Source organism: Ylistrum balloti, unplaced genomic scaffold (assembly GCF_031769215.1).
Source record: "Ylistrum balloti isolate Yb309-2 unplaced genomic scaffold, AGI_CSIRO_Ybal_v1 Utg370632, whole genome shotgun sequence".
In the NCBI taxonomy this organism is placed as follows: Eukaryota; Metazoa; Mollusca; class Bivalvia; order Pectinida; family Pectinidae; genus Ylistrum; species Ylistrum balloti.
The window spans coordinates 32,653-60,564 of NW_026782386.1; the positions used below are offsets into that span (position 1 = coordinate 32,653).

At 33.7% G+C, this 27,912-nt stretch overlaps 1 protein-coding gene across 2 annotated transcripts in view; it reads left to right on the top strand.

Moving 5' to 3' along the window:
- Positions 1 to 27,912, top strand: part of LOC132557147 (5'-3' exoribonuclease 2-like) — a 55,447-nt gene that overhangs the window by 4,534 nt on the left and 23,001 nt on the right. For both annotated transcript variants that reach the window (XM_060221639.1, XM_060221638.1), the window contains exons 2-30: positions 2,492 to 2,619; positions 2,937 to 3,048; positions 3,388 to 3,449; positions 3,728 to 3,839; positions 4,045 to 4,207; positions 6,334 to 6,384; positions 6,868 to 6,885; positions 7,256 to 7,345; positions 7,569 to 7,618; positions 7,833 to 7,958; positions 12,013 to 12,092; positions 13,203 to 13,260; positions 13,757 to 13,814; positions 14,897 to 14,946; positions 15,188 to 15,235; positions 15,967 to 16,110; positions 16,326 to 16,402; positions 16,506 to 16,590; positions 17,108 to 17,158; positions 17,859 to 17,966; positions 18,148 to 18,237; positions 18,366 to 18,438; positions 18,775 to 18,858; positions 19,325 to 19,425; positions 19,936 to 20,015; positions 21,158 to 21,214; positions 24,703 to 24,771; positions 25,094 to 25,234; positions 26,531 to 26,628. In XM_060221639.1, coding sequence (XP_060077622.1) covers positions 2,492 to 2,619; positions 2,937 to 3,048; positions 3,388 to 3,449; positions 3,728 to 3,839; positions 4,045 to 4,207; positions 6,334 to 6,384; positions 6,868 to 6,885; positions 7,256 to 7,345; positions 7,569 to 7,618; positions 7,833 to 7,958; positions 12,013 to 12,092; positions 13,203 to 13,260; positions 13,757 to 13,814; positions 14,897 to 14,946; positions 15,188 to 15,235; positions 15,967 to 16,110; positions 16,326 to 16,402; positions 16,506 to 16,590; positions 17,108 to 17,158; positions 17,859 to 17,966; positions 18,148 to 18,237; positions 18,366 to 18,438; positions 18,775 to 18,858; positions 19,325 to 19,425; positions 19,936 to 20,015; positions 21,158 to 21,214; positions 24,703 to 24,771; positions 25,094 to 25,234; positions 26,531 to 26,628 — 2,464 coding nt within the window. The remainder of the gene's footprint in view (positions 1 to 2,491; positions 2,620 to 2,936; positions 3,049 to 3,387; positions 3,450 to 3,727; positions 3,840 to 4,044; positions 4,208 to 6,333; positions 6,385 to 6,867; positions 6,886 to 7,255; positions 7,346 to 7,568; positions 7,619 to 7,832; positions 7,959 to 12,012; positions 12,093 to 13,202; positions 13,261 to 13,756; positions 13,815 to 14,896; positions 14,947 to 15,187; positions 15,236 to 15,966; positions 16,111 to 16,325; positions 16,403 to 16,505; positions 16,591 to 17,107; positions 17,159 to 17,858; positions 17,967 to 18,147; positions 18,238 to 18,365; positions 18,439 to 18,774; positions 18,859 to 19,324; positions 19,426 to 19,935; positions 20,016 to 21,157; positions 21,215 to 24,702; positions 24,772 to 25,093; positions 25,235 to 26,530; positions 26,629 to 27,912) is intronic.

A 27,912-nucleotide genomic window follows, 5' to 3' on the forward strand; every position in this document is an offset into this window, starting at 1 on the left:
TTGTATACTGCATTTGTAGTAAATTTGTATACAATCTTCAATTTACTTGAGTAGAAAGATTCACTAGTTATACCAAGTTTTTGTAGAAAGGATCACTGTATACTGAGTTTGTAGTGTACATAGAAAGGTTTACTTATTTTTTTTTTGTGTTTAGTGTATACAATATATAAAAAAAAAACTTTTTGTAGAAAATATCACCGCATACTGAGTTTGTTGTTTACAAATGTGTAGAAAAGATCGCTGTATACCGAGTTTATAGTTTACAATTGTCTAGAAAATTCACTGTATACTGAACATAATACGACTTCTGTTTAAAACCTTCATTTAAACTTAGACATGTATTTTTTTTATTTATCTTAAAAGTCTACCTACAACAATTTTGTGTATGCAATCTTGTACTAGGATATTGACATGACAAGATTACATTGCTGATCAAAGCATGGAAAGAATACTGAATAAAGAAAACAAGATATAAGCATTCTTATCATGTTTTTATTTTCATTATTATCATTATTATTTTTCCATGATGTCTGTCCACATGGAATTTGTAAGCACTCTTGTGCATTCTTATACCACCAAAAGGGTGGGTTAAATCGAATCAAGTTGTCCATCTGTCCATCCATCTGTTTGTCTGTCTGTAGACACATCTTGTCTAGACAACTCCAATGAAACTTTACAGTAATATTCGGGACAATGTGTAGATGTGCATGCACCATTTTCCCCTCGAAATATTGATTGCCATGGCAACTGGTCAATATAGACAGGTTTTGCATGTTGGTCAACTTCTAAACCTGTGGACCAATTTCAACAAAACTTTGCAGGAATATTAGGGAACATGTGCACATGCCGCTGTGTTTCAGAGGATATTTCTGTGCAAAAGGTTACCATGGGGAGATAACTAAGGCTGTGGGTGTTGGGGGTATTAGTTATCATTTGGATTATAGTTTCAGTTATCCCTGGGCAATGTGGAGAGGATATAGTAAGGATATTGAGGATTGACTGTAGAGGTCACAGTACTTGCATAAGTACTATATGATTACCTTGTAAATGCATTGAGACCAAGACAGTTAGTATACCTTACTCAAATTTGGAACATGTATCCCTTATGAGGAGAAGTCGGTTTCTTTAGAAATTTAGGGTCAGATGTCAAAGATCAAGGTCACAGTCAAAAAACAGATAGTTGCATAGGGATGTTTTTCCTTTGCATTACCCTCGTTTTTCTATCAAATTTCACAACCTAAAAGATATTCACATCTTGCAAATTTCAAGGTTCAAGGTCACTGTAAGGATGTTAAAAAATGATAATACAAGAGGAATAAAATATCTTGTGACAAGTTTTAGAGAACAAAGAATATATAAACATGAAAAATTGGAACAAAGACAATATCTACTTGAAGATTCCCTGAAAAAGTACAAGGAGAATAAAACCAGGTTTTCCGGAAGAATAGGCATCTTCTATTTTAAGTTATGGTGACAAGTCATGTTTGTTTTAGAAAATTGGCACTCTTATGCAGTCATTTACAAACAATCTGGAAAATGAAGCTGTCCAATATTTGTATGTAGCATGTTATTTGCATGATGGTCTAACTAATGGTCTTAAACCAATAAGATACGCAGTCTTTAAAGTGTTAATATGGTGTCCAAGATCAACATTCCCTACAATGTATCCAAAGAAATGGACAACTTCCCTATCATTGCATCCTGGAGCCTACTTGGGACATGTATTACAAAAGTAATACTACTATGCTTGTTATTTCTGATATCTGCTGGTCATTTTTTAGAGGCTGCAATGATTTACTGCTTGCATATAGTTGGTTTCAGTATATAGCAAGCTAATAACAAAGAATTTATTTTTGAATGGTCTTAGCATACCAGTACTTTCAGTACTTTGATTTGAAATAGCCATATCTGAAGTCAATTTTGTGATTAGCTTCTCCTTACGAACATTTACTTATCCTTAGCTACTTCATGTCTTCTGTAAATGCTTGTTTAATCAATAAAATTTTCATATTTCACAATCAAAATCATAATGTTACATCTGAAACATTGTTTCAGCATATTCTTATAGCCATCTGAAAATATTTAACATGTATGGAAAGCATGTCATAATGCTTTAAACAGAATCTTAACTGGATGAACCTCTGAGATGATGAACTGCACTGTGACACTACCAAGAGATTTGAATAAAGTTTTGAAGTTCTTGGGTTATTAATGGAGTTTGAAACAAAAGAACTTACATGTGATATGTGGTAACATGTTTTTATGATATCACATTTCTTTTCTATCATTACAGCATCTCTTTATGGTAGTATAATGTGTGGACTCTTTAGATTTTTCTTGGTACAAACTGTTGATTCCACAGACTGGAAATGCCTAGGGCTAACATAATTAAGATTAGAAAATTCTTCAGCTTTAGAAAGAGGATTACATTGTGATTGGATATTTATCATGTTATGTTATTCGTTTCTAATGTGATGTTTATTTGTAACAGGCGAAAGAAGTTGATGGTCAGAAGATACCAGTGGATACCAGCCAGCCAAATCCAAATGACTATGAATTTGACAATTTATACCTTGACATGAATGGAATCATCCATCCTTGTTGTCATCCTGAAGACAAGTAAGTGATGCATTGATCAAGTGTCATACCTCTTATTCATGTAATACAAGATTCCTGAAATTAGACAAAATGGAAAAATATGAAACATCAAGACATCCATGTAATATTTGATTCTAAAGACAAGTATGTAATGTACAACAGCAAAAGGATAATATATCATTTGTCATTTATATGTATATGATGCTTTGATCATTAAAGACAGATTTTTATTTATCATTTATCTACCAATTTGATAACATGATTAGTATTTTCACCTTTATCATCTTCCAGTGAGCAGAAAGGTGAAGATTTGTAGGCTATCTTATTTCCATTTGTAGGCCTGCTCCTAAGAATGAAGATGAAATGATGGTTTTGATTTTTGAGTTCATAGACAGAATCTTTGCTATTGTGAGACCTAGAAAAGTTTTGTATATGGCAATTGATGGTGTGGTAAGTAAGAATTTTCATAAGACAAGTTTTCCTGAGTATCATAACTTAGATTAGGCTATAAAAAAGTTGACTTAACCTTGATTTAATTTAAGTTAATTTAACAGATCCTGATGGTACAAATTGAAGTTTGGATTCTGTTCTAAAACTGTTGTTCTGGATACAACAACTTGCTTAACAATAAACCCTGCAAGCAAACAAATCTGGAACCAACAAGTAGGTATCACTGTATCAGAATATGGGAAGGAACTAGCAAACGTTTTAGAATGGGCATTATTTATTATCATAGTAACGTGAGTTTTAAGTTAGTTTATGGTCATGTATAATATCCATTACGTACAGGCACCACGAGCAAAGATGAACCAACAAAGGTCAAGGAGATTCAGGGCCTCGAAGGAAACCATGTAAGTACAAGTATTTTTATGATTTAAATAAAATGGAGTTATCTCTTGTCATTGTGTTTTCTAGAATTGTTAAATTCAACAAAACTTGTATTTCAATATTACTGATATTAGAACTATAGGTGTCAAACGTTTGTTAACCTATCTAAAAGTTGAATGATGAATGAAATCTGAATGAAGTAATACATGAAATATCTGAGAAAGGCTGTCTTTCATATCTGTAGAGTGAAATCTGATGATAGATTGCAGTGATATTGTAAATGGCAATGTGTCGGTTACAGTGAGAAGAAAGAGGAGATGGCTGAAATGCGAGCCCAGCTTGAAGCCAAAGGCTGCAGTTTACCTCCTCCTAAGCCTCCAGGGGAGCATTTTGACAGTAACTGTATTACACCGGTAGGTAGTCTACAGTGAAATTTTTTTCTTTACATTAATCTATATCAATCTTGCCAATAACTGGACAAGCATTGAAATAATTAGAAACACAAACGAAGCAAAAGTATGGAAATCATTTATTTCCATATTTGAAGGAGAGGTATGGAATATTATAATAATGATAATAAGCATTGGAGTAAAACAGTAATTCTGTTTCAAATGTTAGGGCACACCATTCATGTTCAAACTGGCTGAGTGTCTGATCTACTACATCTACGACAGACTGAACACAGATCCTGGATGGCAGAACATTAAGGTTATCTTGTCTGATGCAAACAGTCCGGGGGAGGGGGAGCACAAAATTATGGACTTCATTAGGAAACAGAGAGGTAAGGATGGATAGGGAAAACTGTACATTTTACAAGTAAAAGGATGAAAACTAAATTTTGCCAGAAAATGAGGCCAAACTAAATTTTAAAGAAAAATGTGACAAAACAGTGAATTCCAAAGAAAAAGGGCAAAACTGTAAATTTTACAACAAAATTAGACAAAAACTTTAAATTTGATGAGAAAAGTGAGACAATAATTATAGATTTTACAAGAAAAATAAAACAGGATGTTAAGTTATCATATACTGATACAAGTTAGATAGAGTAGGATCGTTTATATACAAGATAGAGTAGGATCGTTTATATACAAGATAGAGTAGGATCGTTTATATACAAGATAGATAGAGTAGGATCGTTTATATACAAGATAGATAGAGTAGGATCGTTTATATACAAGATAGAGTAGGATCCTTTATATACAAGATAGATAGAGTAGGATCGTTTATATACAAGATAGAATAGGATCGTTTATATACAAGATAGAGTAGGATCGTTTATATACAATATAGATAGAGTAGGATCGTTTATAAACAAGATAGATAGAGTAGGATCGTTTATATACAATATAGATAGAGTAGGATCGTTTATATACAAGATAGAGTAGGATCGTTTATATACAAAATAGATAGAGTAGGATCGTTTATATACAAGATAGAGTAGGATTGTTTATATACAAGATAGAGTAGGATCGTTTATATACAAGATAGATAGAGTAGGATCGTTTATATACAAGATAGAGTAGGATCGTTTATATACAAGATAGAGTAGGATCGTTTATATACAAGATAGATAGAGTAGGATCGTTTATATACAAGATAGAATAGGATCGTTTATATACAAGATAGAGTAGGATCGTTTATATACAATATAGATAGAGTAGGATCGTTTATATACAAGATAGATAGAGTAGGATCGTTTATATACAAGATAGAGTAGGATCGTTTATATACAAGATAGATAGAGTAGGATCGTTTATATACAAGATAGAATAGGATCGTTTATATACAAGATAGAGTAGGATCGTTTATATACAATATAGATAGAGTAGGATCGTTTATAAACAAGATAGATAGAGTAGGATCGTTTATATACAATATAGATAGAGTAGGATCGTTTATATACAAGATAGAGTAGGATCGTTTATATACAAAATAGATAGAGTAGGATCGTTTATATACAAGATAGATAGAGTAGGATCGTTTATATACAATATAGATTGAGTAGGAACGTTTATATACAATATAGATAGAGTAGGATCGTTTATATACAAGATAGAGTAGGATCGTTTATATACAATATAGATAGAGTAGGATCGTTTATATACAAGATAGATAGAGTAGGATCGTTTATATACAATATAGATAGAGTAGGATCGTTATACAAGATAGATAGAGTAGGATCGTTTCATATACAAGATAGATAGAGTAGGATCGTTTATATACAATATAGATAGAGTAGGATCGTTTATATACAAGATAGAGTAGGATCGTTTATATACAAGATAGATAGAGTAGGATTCTTATATACAATATAGATAGAGTAGGATCGTTTATATACAAGATAGATAGAGTAGGATCGTTTATATACAAAATAGATTGAGTAGGATCGTTTATATACAAGATAGATAGAGTAGGATCGTTTATATACAAGATAGATAGAGTAGGATCGTTTATATACAATATAGATAGAGTAGGAGCCTTTATATACAATATAGATAGAGTAGGATCGTTTATATACTATATAGATAGAGTAGGATCGTTTATATACAAGATAGATAGAGTAGGATCGTTTATATACAATATAGATAGAGTAGGATCATTTTGATACAAGATAGATAGAGTAGGATCGTTTATATACAATATAGATAGAGTAGGATCGTTTATATACAAGATAGATAGAGTAGGATCGTTTATATACAAGATAGATAGAGTAGGATCGTTTCATATTTGTTGACACTTCAATAAGACAGTTCTACATTAATTGTGATGTTACATTTTATAGATGGTAATGTTTCCAAATCTCTGCAATACAAATATGTTTGTATTTTGTTATTAATCTAAGAAACCTTTGATATTTTGTGTACATTTATGTGGAAATCAAATACTGGTTTTCCATTTGTTTTGCAGCACAACCAGACCATGACCCGAACACCAAGCACTGCCTTTGTGGGGCTGATGGTGAGAACCATGTTTATCAACGTAGATGTGAATAGATCAAAGTCTTGAAACAAACTTGCAATTTACCGAAAATGGAGATATTTTCATACACCTAATATATACTGTAAAAATTCAAAATTATAGGCAAATGAAATGAGATACAATCTCCAAAATATGGTATGTAAATGATCAGGAGCTTGATTAGAATTAAGAACAAAAAACCCCATGTTTTTAGATGAGTCTTTGTAGCTTGCTTTATTTTACCAGCTGAACAGAGAGTTATCCAAAGTGAAGTAGTTAGTTTTCATTTGTGGTTATGGTCAACTGTTTACAGATGTTTGTTTACTGCGCTGGACTGTTTCAAAATTCTGTAATTAAATATATATTTTATTTGCACAAGGTATTATAACATTTTGGACTGAATTGGTGATGTTTAAAAAGTTTATCAAATTATATGTGATATATCAGTGATGAGATTCTAAGTAAATATTTATTCTTTTTCAGCTGATTTAATTATGTTGGGTAAGTACCCTATCTATATATATATAGATAGATATAGTTATGAGTACTCAGAAATAATTACAATAACCCAGTGTAAATTAGAAACATTAAACTGAGGACTGACTAATATCAGATTGATATCTGATGGGGATCAGCATCATTTCCAGATCTCCCTGTTTGATGCAGTCCCACACACATATGTAGAATAATGCCCTGTAGTCAGGCCAAGTAAGGGCACCGAGATACACCTTATTCAATGTAAATTGTGCACAGGAAGACAATTCAAAAACCCAATAATTAACATAGGCTTCTTTCGCTGTTTTAAGTCCCGACTGATGATTTATAATACTTTCAGAGATAAATTATCTCTCTATGTGTTTTCTCTAACAAGGTTTGGCTACACATGAACCTCATTTCACTATCATCAGAGAAGAATTTAAACCCAATCAGCCAAAACCGTGTGAACTCTGTGGACAAATTGGTGAGTACAATACCAAAATAAATAAGTAAGTAATAAATAAGTAACCCATGTAAACATATAATATGTCTACATTTCTGGGAATGTTTAAGCCAAAACAAAATGGTTATTTTTTGAAAACTAAGCCCTGATAACCACTTCTGGTATGTTTCACTGTAGTTTGTAACTGCTTTGGATTTTGATAGCATTTTATTCTGCAGTTTACAACTAAAATTCTGTTTTGTAGGTCATGAAATGAAAGAATGTGCAGGTTTACCAAAAGAAAAAAAAGGAAAAGTAGGTACATAAAACTGATTGAATTTTTTCTGTTATTTGATATCTAGATGTTGCTTTGTGTACCATTCCTAGTTCAAGTGAGAAAATTATGTATGATTGCACCAGTTTAGGAATTATTCTTATCTGATATTTACACAGTACCAGCCATAGGACTTGGATAGTGCCTGTTTGTGTTGATTTCTATATTTCATCTGTTGGATTAATCTATTGACAGGGAGATGAGGTGAAGCCTTTTGTAGGAGAAGAACAACAGTACATCTTTGTAAGGTTGAATATACTACGGGAATACCTAGAGCGTGAACTTGTCATGGATACTCTCTCATTTCCGTACGATTTTGAGGTACTGTATACTCGTACTAATACCTGTATATATCAGATGAACTTTTTAAAAAGATATCAGAAAAATGATTTATATTTTAGAATTTATATCACTCATGTAAATCTGAAATATTCAATTTAAGATTATCTTCTTCAATTATGTTATATTGATATTACCTGTGATTACTTCCCCTTTGAATTATCTGTTTTGGCGACTTGAGGTCATGTATGATGAATTTTAAACAACATGAATGGTACTTTTTTTATCTTTGATTCATCATTAAATGTTCATGAATTAGTTATAATTTTTTCTAGTTCACCTGGCCCTAGAATCTTTATATATGACTTTAAAGTTCCTTTGATGAAGCCCAACAAAGTTTGGAAAAAAAATAACCTTGACCCATATTCATGGTCACAGAGGTCAAATGTGTTAAAACCTTTAAATGACTTTTCCAAAATACCGGAAGACCTAGAATCTTTATATATGGCTTTAAGGTTCCTTTGATGAAGCCCAACAAAGTTTGCAGAAAGAAATTACCTTGACCCATATTCACGGTCACAGAGGTCAAATGTGTTAAAACCTTTAAATGACTTCTTCCAAAATACCGAAAAGGCCTAGAATCTTTATATAGGGCTTTAAGGTTCCTTTGATGAAGCCCAACAAATTTTGTGAAAAAAATAACCTTGACCCATATTCAAGGTCACAGAGGTCAAATGTGTTAAAACCTTTAAATGACTTCTTCCAAAATACCGAAAAGGCCTAGAATCTTTATATAGGGCTTTAAGGTTCCTTTGATGAAGCCCAACAAATTTTGTGAAAAAAATAACCTTGACCCATATTCAAGGTCACAGAGGTCAAATGTGTTAAAACCTTTAAATGACTTCTTCCAAAATACCGAAAAGGCCTAGAATCTTTATATAGGGCTTTAGGGTTCCTTTGATGAAGCCCAACAAATTTTGTGAAAAAAATAACCTTGACCCATATTCAAGGTCACAGAGGTCAAATGTGTTAAAACCTTTAAATGACTTTTCCAAAATACCGGAAGGCCTAGAATCTTTATATAGGGCTTTAAGATTCCTTTGATGAAGCCCAAGAAAGTTTGCAAAAAGAAATGACCTTGACCTACATCCAAGGTCACAGAGGTCAAATGTGTTAAATCATTTAAACTACTTCTTCCCCAATACTAAAAGGCCTAGAATCTTTATATAGGGCTTTAAGGTTCCTTTGATGAAGCCCAACAAATTTTGTGAAAAAAATAACCTTGACCCATATTCAAGGTCACAGAGGTCAAATGTGTTAAAACCTTTAAATGACTTCTTCCAAAATACCGAAAAGGCCTAGAATCTTTATATAGGGCTTTAAGGTTCCTTTGATGAAGCCCAACAAATTTTGTGAAAAAAATAACCTTGACCCATATTCAAGGTCACAGAGGTCAAATGTGTTAAAACCTTTAAATGACTTCTTCCAAAATACCGAAAAGGCCTAGAATCTTTATATAGGGCTTTAGGGTTCCTTTGATGAAGCCCAACAAATTTTGTGAAAAAAATAACCTTGACCCATATTCAAGGTCACAGAGGTCAAATGTGTTAAAACCTTTAAATGACTTTTCCAAAATACCGGAAGGCCTAGAATCTTTATATAGGGCTTTAAGATTCCTTTGATGAAGCCCAAGAAAGAAATTTCTTCTGAAATATCAAAAAGCCTTGAATCATTATATTTGGCCAGTATGTTCAAGAAAGTTTGCAAAAAGAAATGACCTTGACCTATAGTCAAGGTGACATGTGTCAAATTTGTTAAACCTTCAAATGACATTTTCTGATTATCCAAAACATCTAGGATAGTGATTATATTCTGAAATAGGTTCTCTATGATGCCTGGTAATATTTGAGATCAGAAATGACCTTGACCCATACTCAAGGTCACAACAGTCAAATGTGTTAAACCTTTGATCAACTTCTGATTAACCTAAAGGCCTAGGACCATAATATTTGGCCAAAAGATTCCCTTAATTGTGCTCACATAGTGTTTGAAAAAATAGCTTGACCCAGAATGATATTTAAGGTCATTGGGGTTAAATTTGGTAAAATGATTAACAACCTCTGATTGACCAAAGGCTATCATATTTGGCCAGTAAAAGTTTCACAAAAGCTGATATACAAATATGTAGAACCTTCCAATGACTTAATAAAGGAATATATTTGGCTGGGAATTCTCTTGGCATAATTTGGAATAAATTATAAAGACCTTTCACAGTGATGTCACACTGTTCTAAAAAATAGATTAGGCCAAGCCCCCTGGAGGTCTGAGAGTCTTGAGCTTAGTAATGTGAAAAACTACATGTAAGCCAATTACCTATGTTCTATTCACAGCATTAAAATACAGAAAACATGATTGGAAAGAGAATTGCAAGAGCTTCTTTTTGATTTAAGATTCTTCATAATCATAGCGTAAATAAATAAGAAATTCTAAGTTGATCCCATTTGCGAGGCAGTGTTTATAGGCCTACAGTAAACTGTTATCAGTATATCTCCAGTAACCGGGGCTTAACTGACCATGGTGACATCACTAATGATATGCATGAAATGTTTTATTATTGGTTTTGAGTTAGGATTATGGTTTATAATTACATGTACCTTAATTTTTCCTGCCTTATATTTAATTGTTGCTATATATTGTTGACTTGTGCAAGTCTCCAATGTGTTGTATCTGTGTTTGTAAACAATGATCTAAAGGGCAAGTAGGCTTCTGTTGTTCTGGGTCATTTGTCCAGCAATAACTAAGAGTTTTTCTGCTATATTGTTTGACCATCTTCTTTCCTTGATTTAAAAGAAAGCTATCAATTATATTTAACTGGAAACATCATAAGAACGTCTGAATTCAACATTGCACAGATGAGGGGGCTGACTACTAAGGAACAGAACCCATATGGAGTAATTTGTCATATTGCTTTAAGCATCTCCTGTGGAACATATGCACAGATATAGTACTGTTGGTCATAAAGATCTAGGTGAGCGATACAGGCCCTGTGGGCTTCTTGTATTAGGCCGGTATGTTCCATTTATGAAGCCCAAGAGAGTTTGCAAAAAGAAATGACCTTGACCCATAGTCAAGGTCACAGGGGTCAAATGTGTTAAACGTGGAACATACGCACAGATATAGTACTGTTGGTCATAAAGATCCAGGTGAGCAATATAGGCCCTCTGGGCCTCTTGTTTTTTTTTAAATTGGTATTTAGTATAGCTAGATTTTTTCTTGAGATGCTGTTTTAAAGTAAAACATATCCGTTTCACTTACTACAACAAAGCTGGAGAAAATATCTTTGTTTTTACCTGTTCTTTAAAAGCTGTCACACTGACTTTTACCTGTCCTTTAAAAGCTGTCACACTGGCTTTTACCTGTTCTTTAAAAGCTATCACACTGACTTTTACCTGTCCTTTAAAAGCTGTCACACTGACTTTTACCTGTTCTTTAAAAGCTGTCACACTGACTTTTACCTGTCCTTTAAAAGCTGTCACACTGGCTTTTACGTTCTTTAAAAGCTGTCACACGGACTTTTACCTGTCCTTTAAAAGCTGTCACACTGACTTTTACCTGTTCTTTAAAAGCTGTCACACTGACTTTTACCTGTTCTTTAAAAGCTGTCACACTGACTTTTACGTTCTTTAAAAGCTGTCACACGGACTTTTACCTGTCCTTTAAAAGCTGTCACACTGACTTTTACCTGTCCTTTAAAAGCTGTCACACTAACTTTTACCTGTTCTTTAAAAGCTGTCACACTGACTTTTACCTGTCCTTTAAAAGCTGTCACACTAACTTTTACCTGTTCTTTAAAAGCTGTCACACTGACTTTTACCTGTCCTTTAAAAGCTGTCACACTAACTTTTACCTGTCCTTTAAAAGCTGTCACACTGACTTTTACCTGTCCTTTAAAAGCTGTCACACTAACTTTTACCTGTCCTTTAAAAGCTGTCACACTGACTTTTACCTGTCCTTTAAAAGCTGTCACACTAACTTTTACCTGTTCTTTAAAAACTGTCACACTGGCTTTTATGTATTTCATATTTGTGTATTACAGCGGGCATTGGATGACTGGGTCCTCATGTGTTTCTTTGTTGGTAATGACTTTTTGCCTCATCTGCCGTCATTAGAAATCAGGTAGGTTTAATCATCTTGTTATGTGAAAGTTATCACATCAGGTCAGGGATTATTCATTCTCACCATGGACAGGTATATTCAGACTTCGGAACTCTGTGAGATTTCCATGTCTCAACTTGGGTTAAAACAGGGGGGATTCCTGTCAGGACAATGTTATAATGTCACTGTAACAATTCACTGACATCATGTCAACAATGGAATCACATCAATGATGTGAAGCATAAAGACAACATAACCTAATAAAGCCAGCAAATAATCATTCATTCCCTTGTTGATGAGATTGATAAAATCTATGACCTTTAACTGATCGAGATTAGGGTATCTCAGTCGAGGGCTAAGATCCTGTAACATAAATCCACCTGAGGCATTATCCGAGGTTAGGATGTTACATTTAAATTAATTAAATAGAATATTGTTGAAATTTTCATGGGTGTAGGTGCCACCTACACCTACACGCAGATGAATACACTTATGCATAAAAAATTCTGTGAAATCGCACGTAAAGGTACTTGACAGATCGGGCGAGATGGAAAAATCTAGGATGGTGTATTATGTGGGATATCCCTGTCTAAGGTGCTAGAAAAGGTGATCTTGATCATCGGGAAAAGATTTAGTCTTGTGTTAACTTATTCATCTTTCCCCTCAGGTTGTGGTCAGATCACCTTTCTCACCTCCAAGAGGGTGAAAGATTATCATTTCAAACTTCTCCACATGGACACATGTCGTAAGAGGGTCTTTTATGTTTTGTCTCAAATGAAAGACTTGTGTACAATATATAGGTGTTACCAGAATTTTCTTGCAGTAAGGTTTGTTATGTCATGTTGCATAGGAAAAATATATTACATAATTTTTTTTCAACATTACATAAAAGTTGTGAAGAATGTACAATGTAGAATGTCTGAATGTACAAGATTGCATGCCACAAAGTTGCATACACTTGATGATGTCGAAATTAATTGCAAACACTGTATTGTAACTTTCTGGTGTAAAATTTCCAGCTTAACTTACGATCAGAATGACAACAGCTTTACAGCATTCATATTGGGCTTATTTTTCAAGGTAGAAAATAATCGCATGTGAATTTTAAGTAATAATGGCACTTATTTACAGGGAAGGAGCTATTGATAGACTTCAACGCTTGTACAAAGATTGTGTCAGAAAGACTGGGGTAAGCTCTAGACTAAAACCTTAGAATAATATATTTAGATGGAAATTTAATACATCAGCAAAAAGTTATTAGTATAGTTATTAAAGTACATTTTGATTTATTTCACAAATTACACTGATCACAGTAAACTCATCCTTAACCTAAATGCAATGAAATAGCTGTTTACTCAATACTCAGTATCTAAAGGTTGTCATTAAAATGCTGAAACAAAAATAGAAGACAATTACAATGTCTATGAGTTAATGAAAAATTTGGGACAAAATTCATAAATCCCTTGTGTAAAAAGCAAATGTAAGGTTGTGTTAGATGCTTTGAAACATTTGTTAAAGCAGCATTGTATTTGACTGATACAAAATCTCAATTGTTGATATATTAACTTTTTGTCTATCTAGCCAATCACAGCACTGCTTATATTACATGTGTGTCCTAACCAAAATTTGCATTATCACTTTGATAGCAGTGTAGAAATGTTACTGCCAACTGTTTTATAATTCAGGGTTACCTAACAGAGAATGGTGTGTTGAACCTCAGTCGGGTACAGTTGGTTCTGTCAGGTAAGTCATATTTAGATGTACTGATTTCAGCATTATACTTCCTAACATTATATAGATAGTTAAATTGTGATACAATTCATAAATATTATCATTGCAGATTTTCTGCCTTTCTGACTTCGTAAAGTGGGAGTATTTAGTAATCACTTTGTCTTTTAACCCATCTGTTTGTAGCACCTGAAGTTTGATCTCATGATCCCTCAACATAATGTACCAGATCTCATGATCCCTCAACATAATGTACCAGATCTCATGATCCCTTAACATAATGTACCAGATCTCATGATCCCTCAACATAATGTACCAGATCTCATGATCCCTCAACATAATGTACCAGATCTCATGATCCCTCAACATAATGTACCAGATCTCATGATCCCTTAACATAATGTACCAGATCTCATGATCCCTCAACATAATGTTCCAGATCTCATGATCCCTTAACATAATGTACCAGATCTCATGATCCCTCAACATAATGTACCAGATCTCATGATCCCTTAACATAATGTACCAGATCTCATGATCCCTCAACATAATGTACCAGATCTCATGATCCCTTAACATAATGTACCAGATCTCATGATCCCTCAACATAATGTTCCAGATCTCATGATCCCTTAACATAATGTACCAGATCTCATGATCCCTCAACATAATGTACCAGATTTCATGATCCCTTAACATAATGTACCAGATCTCATGATCCCTCAACATAATGTACCAGATATCTTACTCTCAACATTTAGTCCATATTTACACCATGATGGACAGTGATAGGCAATTAAAAACAAAACATTGTGAAAGATCTGAGTTGTTTGGTTTGATCCCTACCAGGGAGGATTTGTTTTTCTCAGGTGAAGATCTGAGTTGTTTGGTTTGATCCCTACCAGGGAGGATTTGTTTTTCTCAGGTGAAGATCTGAGGTGATCACTACCTAATCTCTATAAAAAGACTATATAATTTAGTCCTGAGTGGTGACAGCTATAATTGGTCTTGTTTGATATGAAATGTGAGGGGCTCACCTGATGGTAAAGTGTATACTAATATTTAAAATATGTTTTTAATGAACATTTCGGTTCCAGATCTGGGTGAGGTAGAAGATGAAATTTTCAAAAGCAGAAGAAGCAAAGAGGTATTTGTGTTTTACAGGTCGTATTTAAATGTCAATGTTTATAAAGTTCTGGCCAAAGTTAACCTTGTTACAGTTAAATTAACCTCAACATAATCTGCTTTTGGGAGCCCTTTAAACTTGAAATTCTGGCTTTATGTTCAAATAGTTTGACAAGTATTTATTCCCATGTAGTTTCTTCTGAGTCATTATTAAGATCAAATGGAAAACTAAAAGGTTTTTTTCATCCTTTTTCCATTTTTAGATGTACTTCAGACAGCGTGACCGAGAAAATAAGCTGAGAGCCAAAAGAGTAAGTATATGTTTGTGTAACCTTTTTGACAACATTTAAAGACAGTGCAACATGACTTAAATATCTGTCAATACTAGCATTGTTTTTATCTAACAACAAGAAGTATCTATTAATGCACTGAGGAACAGAAACAAGCCTATCTCTGGTTTTTACAGAGAAAGAAACCTTAATTTCCTGTGGATTCATCGATGTTCAGAGGTTTTGTCTACAACTGATCTGGCCTGACAGCTCTTTTACACAACCTGTTAATATAACTATGGTTCAGCTATGATGTGAACATGTTTAAATGACATGATTCACTGATGTATGTTTTGATTTTAATTGTTATTTAAAATTTACTTTAAACTGTTCAACTCCTTTCTTCATTTGAAATGTAACAAAGATTGCAGGTTTTCTTTACTCCAGTCACGGGCATTTGTTGACAAAACATATCAGTTTTTATGGAAAAGAGATGTCCTTCATGACACTCCAGACATGATGGAGAGAAATATTGCTACTCATTTTTCATTTATCGATCAAATGACCCAGTTTGGTAAAAACTTTGTCGAAACAATACTACCTATCCAAACATTAAATACTAGTGTTAGGAGAACATGTTTTTAATGGCAGTAATTAGCGATGCTGTTATTTCTGCCTTTGCTAAAGTCATTTTAGATTGTAATTACATTATTAATATGATATACTGTTCTAGACTATGTCCATCATAAAAACACTTCTATTCTAATTTTCAGATGCAGGAAGGACCAAAATGGATTCCAGGTGGAGCGCTTACCCCTCAGCCTCTAGGACACTCCCACTCATCAAGGGATTCCAGAGGATACAGCAGTCGAGATGTCTCAAATGCTGATGCAGCACAGGCTCTCAAGGCCATGATGGTAAAAAATTGATTTTATACTTGTTTCACTAGTCCCTTTAATTCAGTCTTTTATTGAGTGAATACCAGGAAGTATTATTCCATTTCAATAGTTGTATGTTTAATTCTGTTAATATTTCACCTGACTACAAGTAACACAAAGACCTAATTTTCCACTACTTAACAAATTGTTGACAAATTTTCAGCACAACATCTTAAGAAATTTTACATTGATAGAGAAATCCAGAAAAGGCTGGTGATGATAAGAAAAAGGAAGAGGAAGAGGAAGATCCAGAGCCTCCAGATGATGTAAAGTAAGTTGTCATTTCATTGAAGTGAACATATACACACAGAAACTACATGTGAACAAGAGTGATATCAGAGACAGAATACTGTCACTGTGTTTATTTGTTTCAGGTTATGGGAAGCTGGCTGGAAGGATAGATATTACAGGAACAAGTTCAATGTAGGCAGTGACGACATAGCATTCCGACAAAATGTTGTAAGTACCATCATCATATCAGAAGTATAATTGAATTACTCTTTGTGTTTCATACCCTCACTTTGTCCAGACTTCAGCCATAGCATTAAGTCTTTCATTAACTTTTTCATTAAAAAGTTTCTGTTGTATAAGAATACCAAACACATTTTCAATAATTAATTTCCTTTCTAAGAGAGATAAACTAGGATTATTGTCTATTATTTTCACACATATTTCATTAAGTTTTGTGTGTATTTTGAAAAGGAAATAAAAAATAAATGCATATTGCCTATACAAGCCCTTACCTTGTAAGCATAATGACTGCTGGCCTGGACAGGTTTGTGAAAAGTAAATCCTGCTAATTTGTTACTAGAACTTGAAGTATTTTGATAGCATGTTCTCTGACCTGGTGATGAATTCATGAAATAATCCATTCAAAATGTTTAGGGATGAAAGGAAACTTGTCATGATAGATTCTCATTATGAAATTTACTTTAAACACACAAAAAAAATGGTAATCTGTTTGCTACATTTACAGGCAAACCATTATGTCCGAGGTCTATGCTGGGTGCTGAGGTATTATTATCAGGTATGTACATTGAAATATCTAGGTGTAAGTTCAAGGATTTGATGGACATTACAGTAGGTATAAAATGAGTTCTATCAGTGTTTACTTTTGAAAAAAACCTTATGGTTTGACAGGTGATCAATTTTATTTCATTCACAGCTATGGAATTGGACTTAGATTGTCATGGTGAAATTATAGTGTTTCCATCACACCACCTAACCACCCAATATTTATTTACTTATAAGTAGAATTGGCTGCTTGCACTTTTATCAATACACAGTCTCTTTAATTCTTTAGACATGTGTACTGGTAAGAAAGAAAAGGTGGTCTGGTGGTGTGATGGTAACACACTGGCCTTTCACCTAGCCATCCACAGTTCAATTCCTGGAATGGACATGAAAAAGTAGGAGTCATCTGTCCGATCATGTGGCTTTTTCCCCATGTACTCGGATTTCCTCCCACAGGAAGACCCCTTGTGTGCTTACATCCAGGCCAACAAGAGTGATTAGTAGAAGTTATTTCACAATTGTTGTATAATAAATAAAGTTTACATTACATCAAGAAAGAACAAACAAGAGAACCTACACACCTGAAGTTTTTAATTAGCAAGATTTTTATGATAGAAATAGACAGAAATAAAGTGTTATTTGCAATTGAAAAGATTTAAAAGATATCACATTGCCTGTTGTAATGTATTGATGATTTGTGTATAATGTGACAGGGTTGTCCCTCCTGGAAGTGGTATTTCCCTTATCACTATGCACCATTCGCATCCGACTTCATCAACATTGGAGAATTGTCAAATTCATTTGAAGCAAACACAGAACCAGTAAGTATATAAAATGAAATTTTCATTTTTGATCTATTTAGTTGATTAATATGATCATGCTTCATTCAGAAATTTGCTGTAAAATAAGTCAAAATCTAACATAATCAAACTTACAATATCATAATAAATTGAAGATTTGTCATTTTGAAATTCTTTTAAAATTTAAGAATGTTTATTGCAGTTTAAACCTTTAGAACAGTTGATGGGTGTATTTCCCGCTGGTAGTAAAGAACACCTTCCAGTTACCTGGCAACGGCTGATGACTGACCCTGTGAGTAAATCTACCTAATTATGTTTAAAGTAATAATTACATGATGCTTTGACAATGGATTAGATTGTATTGAAGTAAAATAATAAACATATATTGAAATTTCTGATCCAAATTCTCGTTTATTTCAGGAATCACCAATTATTGACTTCTATCCTGTTGACTTTAAGATAGATCTGAATGGAAAGAAATATGCCTGGCAAGGTATAGATATTAACAATACACTTTATCAACTTACAATGTATGCGGAGATAATATCCAAGTAACAATGATGTAGAGTCAAAATCTTCATAAGACGAGCAGAACTTTTGCCTTGTTTATTCTGTCTTGTTTTCTTACATAAGATTAAATGAGATGGATGATATTATTTGTTTCTTTGAACATTTATTGCTGAAACTGTACTATATAAAATAAGTTTTAGAGAGAGTAACAAAAATGTCTAAATACACAATCATAGAATTCAGCTGAGGCCAGCTTATAGGTCATTACCTTTGGATTGATCAGGTCTGAACTACATCTGCAATATATTTTAATTTAAAGGTGTTGCCTTACTACCGTTTGTGGATGAGAAAAGGCTCCTGTCTGCCTTAGCTACTGTGTATCCTGACCTTACAAGTGGAGAGAGTAAGTTTTAACTGTTACATATTAGATTTACTAGTAAATCATTTCTTGCTCAATACCATTTACATATTTTATTCACTATGTTTTAGAGATTTTACCTCTGTGTTCAACAGATTTAATCAGGGATGATGGATGTTGTTGTACCATTGTTAGTAATAAGACCATATGTCATCAGAAAGATTTGACAACATTATGCCGTAACTTAAAAAATGTCCACTTAAACTAAAGCAGACTTCACTATTGATCAAACCATTCAAATAATAAGCTCAGTATTTCTTTCTTTTTAGCGAATTTTACTAATTATGTACCCAAACTTGATGATATACCTACCCTTGATATATAGACTTGGTTAAGCTGTATCAACTTTCTGAATGTTGACTTTGACTGTCCCATACAGGAGAAACATCTGAAATGTGGTTATTCTTCATTAAAAAATGTGTGTTATATCTTTGATATATGTTGCTTGTAGGGAAGAGAAATACCAAAGGGAGCGACAGGATGTTTGTTGGTATTCGACACCCTATCTACACATTCTTTGAGGGTCTATATGAGGGCACAATGACTGTAGAGGTTGGTAGCATCATAACACTGTTTATTAAGATGTAAAAAAAAAAAACAGCAAGTACAAGTATAATGTTATAGTTCTGTAAATCACTTAGATTTCTTGAATACTTTATTACACAAACTGACCTCACCAGATATATTCAGGAATGCATGATTTCGGGGACGGTGATATAGAAATTACTTTATATTTTTTTATGATGGGCTACTAGACATATGGATTCTGATATCGGTAACCAAATCAGTATGGATGTCATTAAGAATCATTTCTATACAAATTGTCATGAATTTGCAATTGACTCTCCTGGCATATTAATGCAAAAGTAAATTTCGCACAAAATAGAGTCAAAAGTCATATTGATCAGATTGAAAATACCTGTGAGAAAGATATTACAGGAGAGTTTGTACCTAAGTCAGCTACAGATACTAACAATATGATGTTGATTGTCTCATACAACTAGATTTCTAAGTCCAGAGTGACATCAGCAGACATGATAATGATTTTCTGTTATACTCTAGCCAGTAGATATGGATCCCAAGTCAGCTCAAGGACTTGCAGGCAAAGTGTGGTGTGATGAATCTGCTGTTATGACTGGAGGGCAAGTAATGCTGAACAGCTATCATGAAAATTAGCTTAAGCTAGTGTCTTTAAATACTTTTCTGATAAGGTTTGGTTTTAGAGAAATGTTTACTGACTTTATTATGTGACATTGCTGGAATAGAAGGTGAGGCTCTACTGCAGGTAAAGTAGAAATGCCCACTTTCAATACAAGAAGGTTAAAAAGGGATAAGAAGTAAGCCTATCCTTTGGCTTTGGCATGAAAGAATCTAGGAGCTGGATGGATGAAGCCCTGATACATTACTTTAGTGTGAACAGTTGTATTGCTAATTGTATTTATCAGAGTTTCAAACATTATGATAGTGTTTGGTATAAATTTAGGTACAGTATCAATTCAGATACAGTCATGTTAGACTTGAATATAGATGCCTTGATGCTATCAAATTGACCACAGATCTCTCTGCTCTACATCCAGAAACTTTGTGTTTTGTTAATGTTGTGGAGTCAGTTATGATTCTTACTTAAACTCCTTTCCATATGAAGTCAAACACATTCATACTATTAGGATAAATATTTGGTTTTGGATTTAGCATCTAGGACTAAATCCTGTTTACCTGACATGAAACAAATCACTACTTTGGTCCTAAGGAGAAATAGGGGTCCTCTTATAGAAGTATAGAAATTGGGAAATGTGAATCTAGCATTTTGTCCCAGACTGGTTATAAAATCTTGAGGAAAGACAGTAAATGACAGTATATACCCTGTTACTCCCGTTGAAGAGAGAGCCTACATCCCATGAAGAGAGAGTCTCCACCCTTTTGAAGAGATAAATCCCCCCCACCCCCAAATGAAAAGAAGAGTCTTAACCCTTTAATGAGAGTCTGCACCTCTTGAAGAGAGTCTCCCCTCTTGAAGAAAGCCTACACCCCATGCAGAGAGTCTGCTCCCCTTAGAGAGAGAGATGGTCTCAGAAGGAGAAATTAGGATGTCATAAAAAAACGCTACAAATCTGATGAAAGAAGATTTGTGACCTAACTTAGAGCATTTCTTGCCTAAAAAATTCAGCATAGTAAATGTGAAGGTTTACTTGAAGTGGGATTCATACTCAAAATGGATATTGTTTTTATTCTTATATGATAATGTTGCCTGTTACAATATTTAGATATGTATTATATACTACAGGACTGTTATGTGCCCTGTGCCAACATTACATGACACTCCAGACAACAGAGCCATTGGGTAAGTACAGAGATTTCTGTACCAGATAGAAATCAGGTTAGATAATCCTTATTACATTGGGTATGTACAGAGATTTCTGTATAAGAAAGAACCAGGTTAGATAATCCTTGTTACATTGGGTATGTACAGAGATTTCTGTATCAGATAGAAATCAGGTTAGATAATCCTTATTCCATTGGGTATGTACAGAGATTTCTGTACCAGATAGAAATCAGGTTAGATAATCCTTATTACATTGGGTATGTACAGAGATTTCTGTATCAGAAAGAACCAGGTTAGATAATCCTTATTACATTGGGTATGTACAGAAATTTCTGTATAAGAAAGAACCAGGTTAGATAATCCTTATTACATTGGGTATGTACAGAGATTTCTGTATAAGAAAGAACCAGGTTAGATAATCCTTATTACATTGGGTATGTACAGAGATTTACAGAGATTTCTCCTTATTACATTGGATAGCAGAGAACCAGATAGAAATCAGGTTAGATAATCCTTATTACATTGGGTATGTACAGAGATTTCTGTATAAGAAAGAACCAGGTTAGATAATCCTTATTACATTGGGTATGTACAGAGATTTCTGTACCAGATAGAAATCAGGTTAGATAATCCTTATTACATTGGGTATGTACAGAGATTTCTGTATAAGAAAGAACCAGGTTAGATAATCCTTATTACATTGGGTATGTACAGAGACCAGGCTAGATAATCCTTATTACATTGGGTATGTACAGAGATTTCTGTACCAGATATCCTTATTACAAATCAGGTTAGATAATCCTTATTACATTGGGTATGTACAGAGATTTCTGTACCAGATAGAATCAGTTAGTTACAGATACAGAGAATCCTTATTACATTGGGTATGTACAGAGATTTCTGTACCAGATAGAAATCAGGTTAGATAATCCTTATTACATTGGGTATGTACAGAGATTTCTGTACCAGATAGAAATCAGGTTAGATAATCCTTATTACATTGGGTATGTACAGAGATTTCTGTATAAGAAAGAACCAGGTTAGATAATCCTTATTACATTGGGTATGTACAGAGATTTCTGTACCAGATAGAAATCAGGTTAGATAATCCTTATTACATTGGGTATGTACAGAGATTTCTGTACCAGATAGAAATCAGGTTAGATAATCCTTATTACATTGGGTATGTACAGAGATTTCTGTATAAGAAAGAACCAGGTTAGATAATCCTTATTACATTGGGTATGTACAGAGATTTCTGTATAAGAAAGAAACCAGGTTAGATAATCCTTATTACATTGGGTATGTACAGAGATTTCTGTACCAGATAGAAATCAGGTTAGATAATCCTTATTACATTGGGTATGTACAGAGATTTCTGTTATCCTTATTACAGATAATCCTTATTACAATGTACAGAGATTTCTGTATAAGAAAGAACCAGGTTAGATAATCCTTATTACATTGGGTATGTACAGAGATTTCTGTATACAGAGATTTCTGTAAGATAGAAACCAGGTTAGATAATCCTTATTACATTGGGTATGTACAGAGAGAATCAGGTTAGATAATCCTTATTACATTGGGTATGTACACAGATTTCTGTACCAGATAGAAATCAGGTAAGATAATCCTTATTACATTGGGTATGTACAGAGATTTTCTGTATAAGAAAGAACCAGGTTAGATAATTTTTTGTAACATTGGGTAAGTACAGAGATTTCTGTACCAGATAGAAATCAGGTTAGATAATCCTTATTACATTGGGTATGTACAGAGATTTCTGTACCAGATAGAAATCAGGTTAGATAATCCTTATTACATTGGGTATGTACAGAGATTTCTGTACCAGATAGAAATCAGGTTAGATAATCCTTATTACATTGGGTATGTACAGAGATTTCTGTACAAGAAAGAAATCAGGTTAGATAATCCTTATTACATTGGGTATGTACAGAGATTTCTGTATACAGAGAGATAAGAACCAGGTTAGATAATCCTTATTACATTGGGTATTACAGAGATTACATTAGATAATCCTTATTACATTGGGTATGTACAGAGATTTCTGTACCAGATAGAAATCAGGTTAGATAATCCTTATTACATTGGGTATGTACACAGATTTCTGTACCAGATAGAAATCAGGTTACATTGGGATAATCCTTATTACATTGGGTATGTACAGAGATTTCTGCATAAGAAAGAACCAGGTTAGATAATCCTTGTTACATTGGGTATGTACAGAGATTTCTGTACCAGATAGAAATCAGGTTAGATAATCCTTATTACATTGGGTATGTACAGAGATTTCTGTACCAGATAGAAATCAGGTTAGATAATCCTTATTACATTGGGTATGTACAGAGATTTCTGTACCAGATAGAAATCAGGTTAGATAATCCTTATTACATTGGGTATGTACAGAGATTTCTGTATAAGAAAGAACCAGGTTAGATAATCCTTATTACATTGGGTATGTACAGAGATTTCTGTATAAGAAAGAACCAGGTTAGATAATCCTTATTACATTGGGTATGTACAGAGATTTCTGTACCAGATAGAAATCAGGTTAGATAATCCTTATTACATTGGGTATGTACAGAGATTTCTGTATAAGAAAGAACCAGGCTAGATAATCCTTATTAGAAAGAACCAGGCTAGATAATCCTTATTACATTGGGTATGTACACAGATTTCTGTACCAGATAGAAATCAGGTTAGATAATCCTTATTACATTGGGTATGTACAGAGATTTCTGTACCAGATAGAAATCAGGTTAGATAATCCTTATTACATTGGGTATGTACAGAGATTTCTGATACCAGATAGAGAATCAGGTTAGATAATCCTTATTACATTGGGTATGGGTATGTACAGAGATTTCTTTACCAGATAGAAATCAGGTTAGATAATCCTTATTACATTGGGTATGTACAGAGATTTCTGTATCAGATAGAAATCAGGTTAGATAATCCTTATTACATTGGGTATGTACAGAGATTTCTGTACCAGATAGAAATTAGAATAGATAATCCTTCTTAAGTTTGATAAGTACATATTTGTCAATTATGGGGAGTATGTAGATGATCTAAAATGAGTAATTTATTTAATAAGTTCAATAATTTGATATGTCACAAGCCTTTAAATGAGCAACAAATCAAATTATTGCACACCTTTGATAAATTTCATGTAAGAATTTTCAAATTAATTTCTCGATAAGACAGACTTATTCAGACATGCGTCTTGTGATATTTATGACATGACATAAACAGGCGAGTTTTCTGATAAATTATAAAAAAAAAATATTTCTCTTTTTTTATACTTGATAAATTACACATTAAATCTCCATTGGCATTTCTTAGCTCCAGTTCAAGTATTGAAAAGCATAGAATATCTAACTGTGGTCATAGTGAATTCATTTGCCATTTAAAGATTACCACAGGTAGACTTCACAAAGTTTGTGACTTAAGCCTAAATTCATTCTGTGTCATTTCTTTTTCAGAGTGCACTATTTAGACCCAGTGTATGAACAAGGCTACATCTACAAGGCTAAAATTCTGCCCGGGGCAAAGTAAGTTATACATCTTCAAGGGTATCATTCTAACAGGCTAAAATAGCAAGAAGAGTTAGTGTAAAACTACAGGCTAAATCATTTCCTTTGACAATAGGAATTCTTTAAATCACTTACGGTATTACATTACGTACCTTTATGTATCACACTGACAATAATATACCTTTTATCTTGTTAACCAGCTGATGACATTGACCTATTTCTACTTGTTAGGTCTTGCCTTGAAACAAATTATTGGAGTTCATTTCAATTGAGAAAGATGTTATTCTTTTGAAACAGTCCTTCCTTAACCACTAATATAGATATTCACTTGTGATTATAGGATGCCTCCTCGTGTTCTTAAGCCAGAAGACTTTAATAAGAACAAGCCCTGGAAACCATGGGTTCCCCAGATTGGAATGTCTCGAGGGGGATCATCAAACCGTGGAGCTAGGGATATAGACAGTGCCCTCAGGATGATCAGGTAATGGGTCTATTGATATAATGGTTCTTAAAGTTATACCACTAAGTGTGTAGGTAAGTTTATATGCTACCTTTGTATGGCATGATACTTAGGGGTGTATGTCACCTTTATGTGGCATGGTACTTAGGTTTGTATGTCACCTTTATATGGCATGGTACTTGATGATGTGTGCTACCTGTCGTGGCATCTGAGAAAAATAGTACCCGATATTTTTTATTTGCTCATTTAATGTAAAGACACTTGATATTGAGGATAGAAGAAAGGAAAGAAAAAAACACATGCAATAAGATGTAAAGATGTGTAAATGTTTTGCTTACATTCAGATAAATCTGAGTAAGAAATTCTTAAAGCGATAATATGGAAGTAGGGTTTGTGTGAAAAAGGAATGAAGGGAAGAGTTATCTTCTTTAATTAGAAGATATTCTCACTGCTTTAAGGGTGTTTCCACTGTTTTTGTAATACTATAATTGAATTCATTTTTGTGTCGCCTGCAGACACTGACAGACACTTAGGGATCACTTTGTCTGTCATCACGCGTCACAGTGGCGGCAGCCTCATCTGTACGAAAGACTTTTTTCGGTAATGCTTTGAGTTATCAAAATGAAATTTGGCATATGGATTTTTGTTGCAAGGGTACAGATTAAGTTCGATTCCCAGCTGTCTGTTACCCTTTTTGGCAGAGTTATGCCTCTTTCAACTTAGAAAATTTCCTGGGAATTTTTTTTTCCTGACTTTTTTGGCTTATGCTTTGATTTATCGAAGCAAAATTTGATATATGGCTTTTTGTTGCAAGGGTACAGATTAATTTTGATTCTTGGCTGTCTGTGACCCTTTTTGGCAGAGTTATGCCCCTTTGAACTTAGAAAATTCTCTGGGAATATTGTTTTCTTGACTTTCTTTGATTATGCTTTGAGTTATAGAAATCACATTTGCTATATGGCTTCTTGTTGGAAGGATACAGATTAGTTTTGATTCTTGGCTGTCTGTAACCCTTCTTGGCAGTGATATGTCCTTTGTGCAGTTTTCCCTTTATGCTTCAATTTATAGAAATGAAATTTAGTATTACAACTTTATGGTTGGTTGTTGCACATCCAGTTCAATTTCTGTGTGACCGTGACACTTAATGCAGGCGACACATACAGTTCCGAGGAACTCTTGTTTCTGTATTTTATCACAATTTTCTCTTAGATATAGGATTTGTCTTGAGAAATTCTTTGCTTTGCAAGTGTTTTGCATGTGTATATATGTGTGATCTCTAGGAATAAGTTAGTCAAAAATGTACCTGTCATTTTACAGACATGGTGTGGGTGGTGGAGGTGGACAGGACCAGAGAGGTTCTTGGAATAGGGGAGACAACAGATCACACGGAGGTCCACCATCTCTTCTCTCAATGGGTAAGTACAAGGTTTCATACCATAAACTGGTATAAGATGCATTTGATTAATAAATAAAGTACCTGTGAGTAGATTTTTTGTCAAGGGATACTGTGTACTACTTGTAAAGAGAAGGAAATGGAAAAAAAACTCCAAGGTTTGATTAAGTAAGTATAAAACATCGGTTGTTTTTCATTTGCAATAATAGTGATTGGGGAGATCTTGTTCCAACTCCTCCTAAATTTTGAATCAATTTTAGTGAAACCACAAAGGGATGTTTACAAATGATGGGCAGCAGAGAGTTGGCCATTGGCTTATAGTTGCAGTGGTGTTTATCAAACAAAGTAAACAAATTAAGTCATTATTATTTCATCATTAAGAATTACTCGATATGTCCATCTTGGATTGTTTTTTATCAATGTTGTCATCAACGATGAAATTAATGAAATGGAAATATTTAAAAAAGTGTAACTGCTTATTTGAGTTACTTCCCCTACAACAGTAGATTTTTGTCATCCCATCTGATAATTACAGAAGGGTTTTGTTTAGTTCGAATTACTTCCCTTGCAACAAAAGTGAACAATTAATTCAAAGGTATCTTTTCAACACCTATTTCATTTATTCATTTCAACTTCATGCACTAAAATGAAAAAAAATAAAACAACTGAAGGATGAAATTTTTAATGACCCTACCTGAAATACAACCTCAATATTAAGACCACTTTGGGAAGTGGACAAAACTATTTAAAATGAAGACTGTATATATATACATATATAAATGTTAAAACCCTTGATAACTTGTTTGTGTGTAACCAGAAGAATAACAGCCAATGTAGGGCTTCCAACATGAATAAGAGCATACCAACCGACTTATCAATACATAATTAACAAACGAAAGTCACTATAAAAATATATCTGACATGCAGTTTCACCAATAATCCAATAATGATGTTAACTTCATGTAACACCACCTGATGGCAGGGTCGGTAACCCATGACAAAAACGATGGTCAAGATCAACACACATGCTCACGGTTCACTGCCCACCAGGTGAACTTTTATCACCAGTCAGAGCTTGATCGCAATTGTGAGGAAAAAACAACTGAAAGAAAAGTGCTGTAATAGCAAGAGTGGTTGTTATAGTAATAGCAGGATGGTTGTTAGTGATAGCTGGATGGTTGTTAGTAATAGAAGGATGGTTGTTAGTGATAGAAGGATGGTTGTTATTGATAGCAGGATGGTTGTTAGTGATAGCAGGATGGTTGTTAGTAATAGCAGGATGGTTGTTAGTGATAGCAGGATGGTT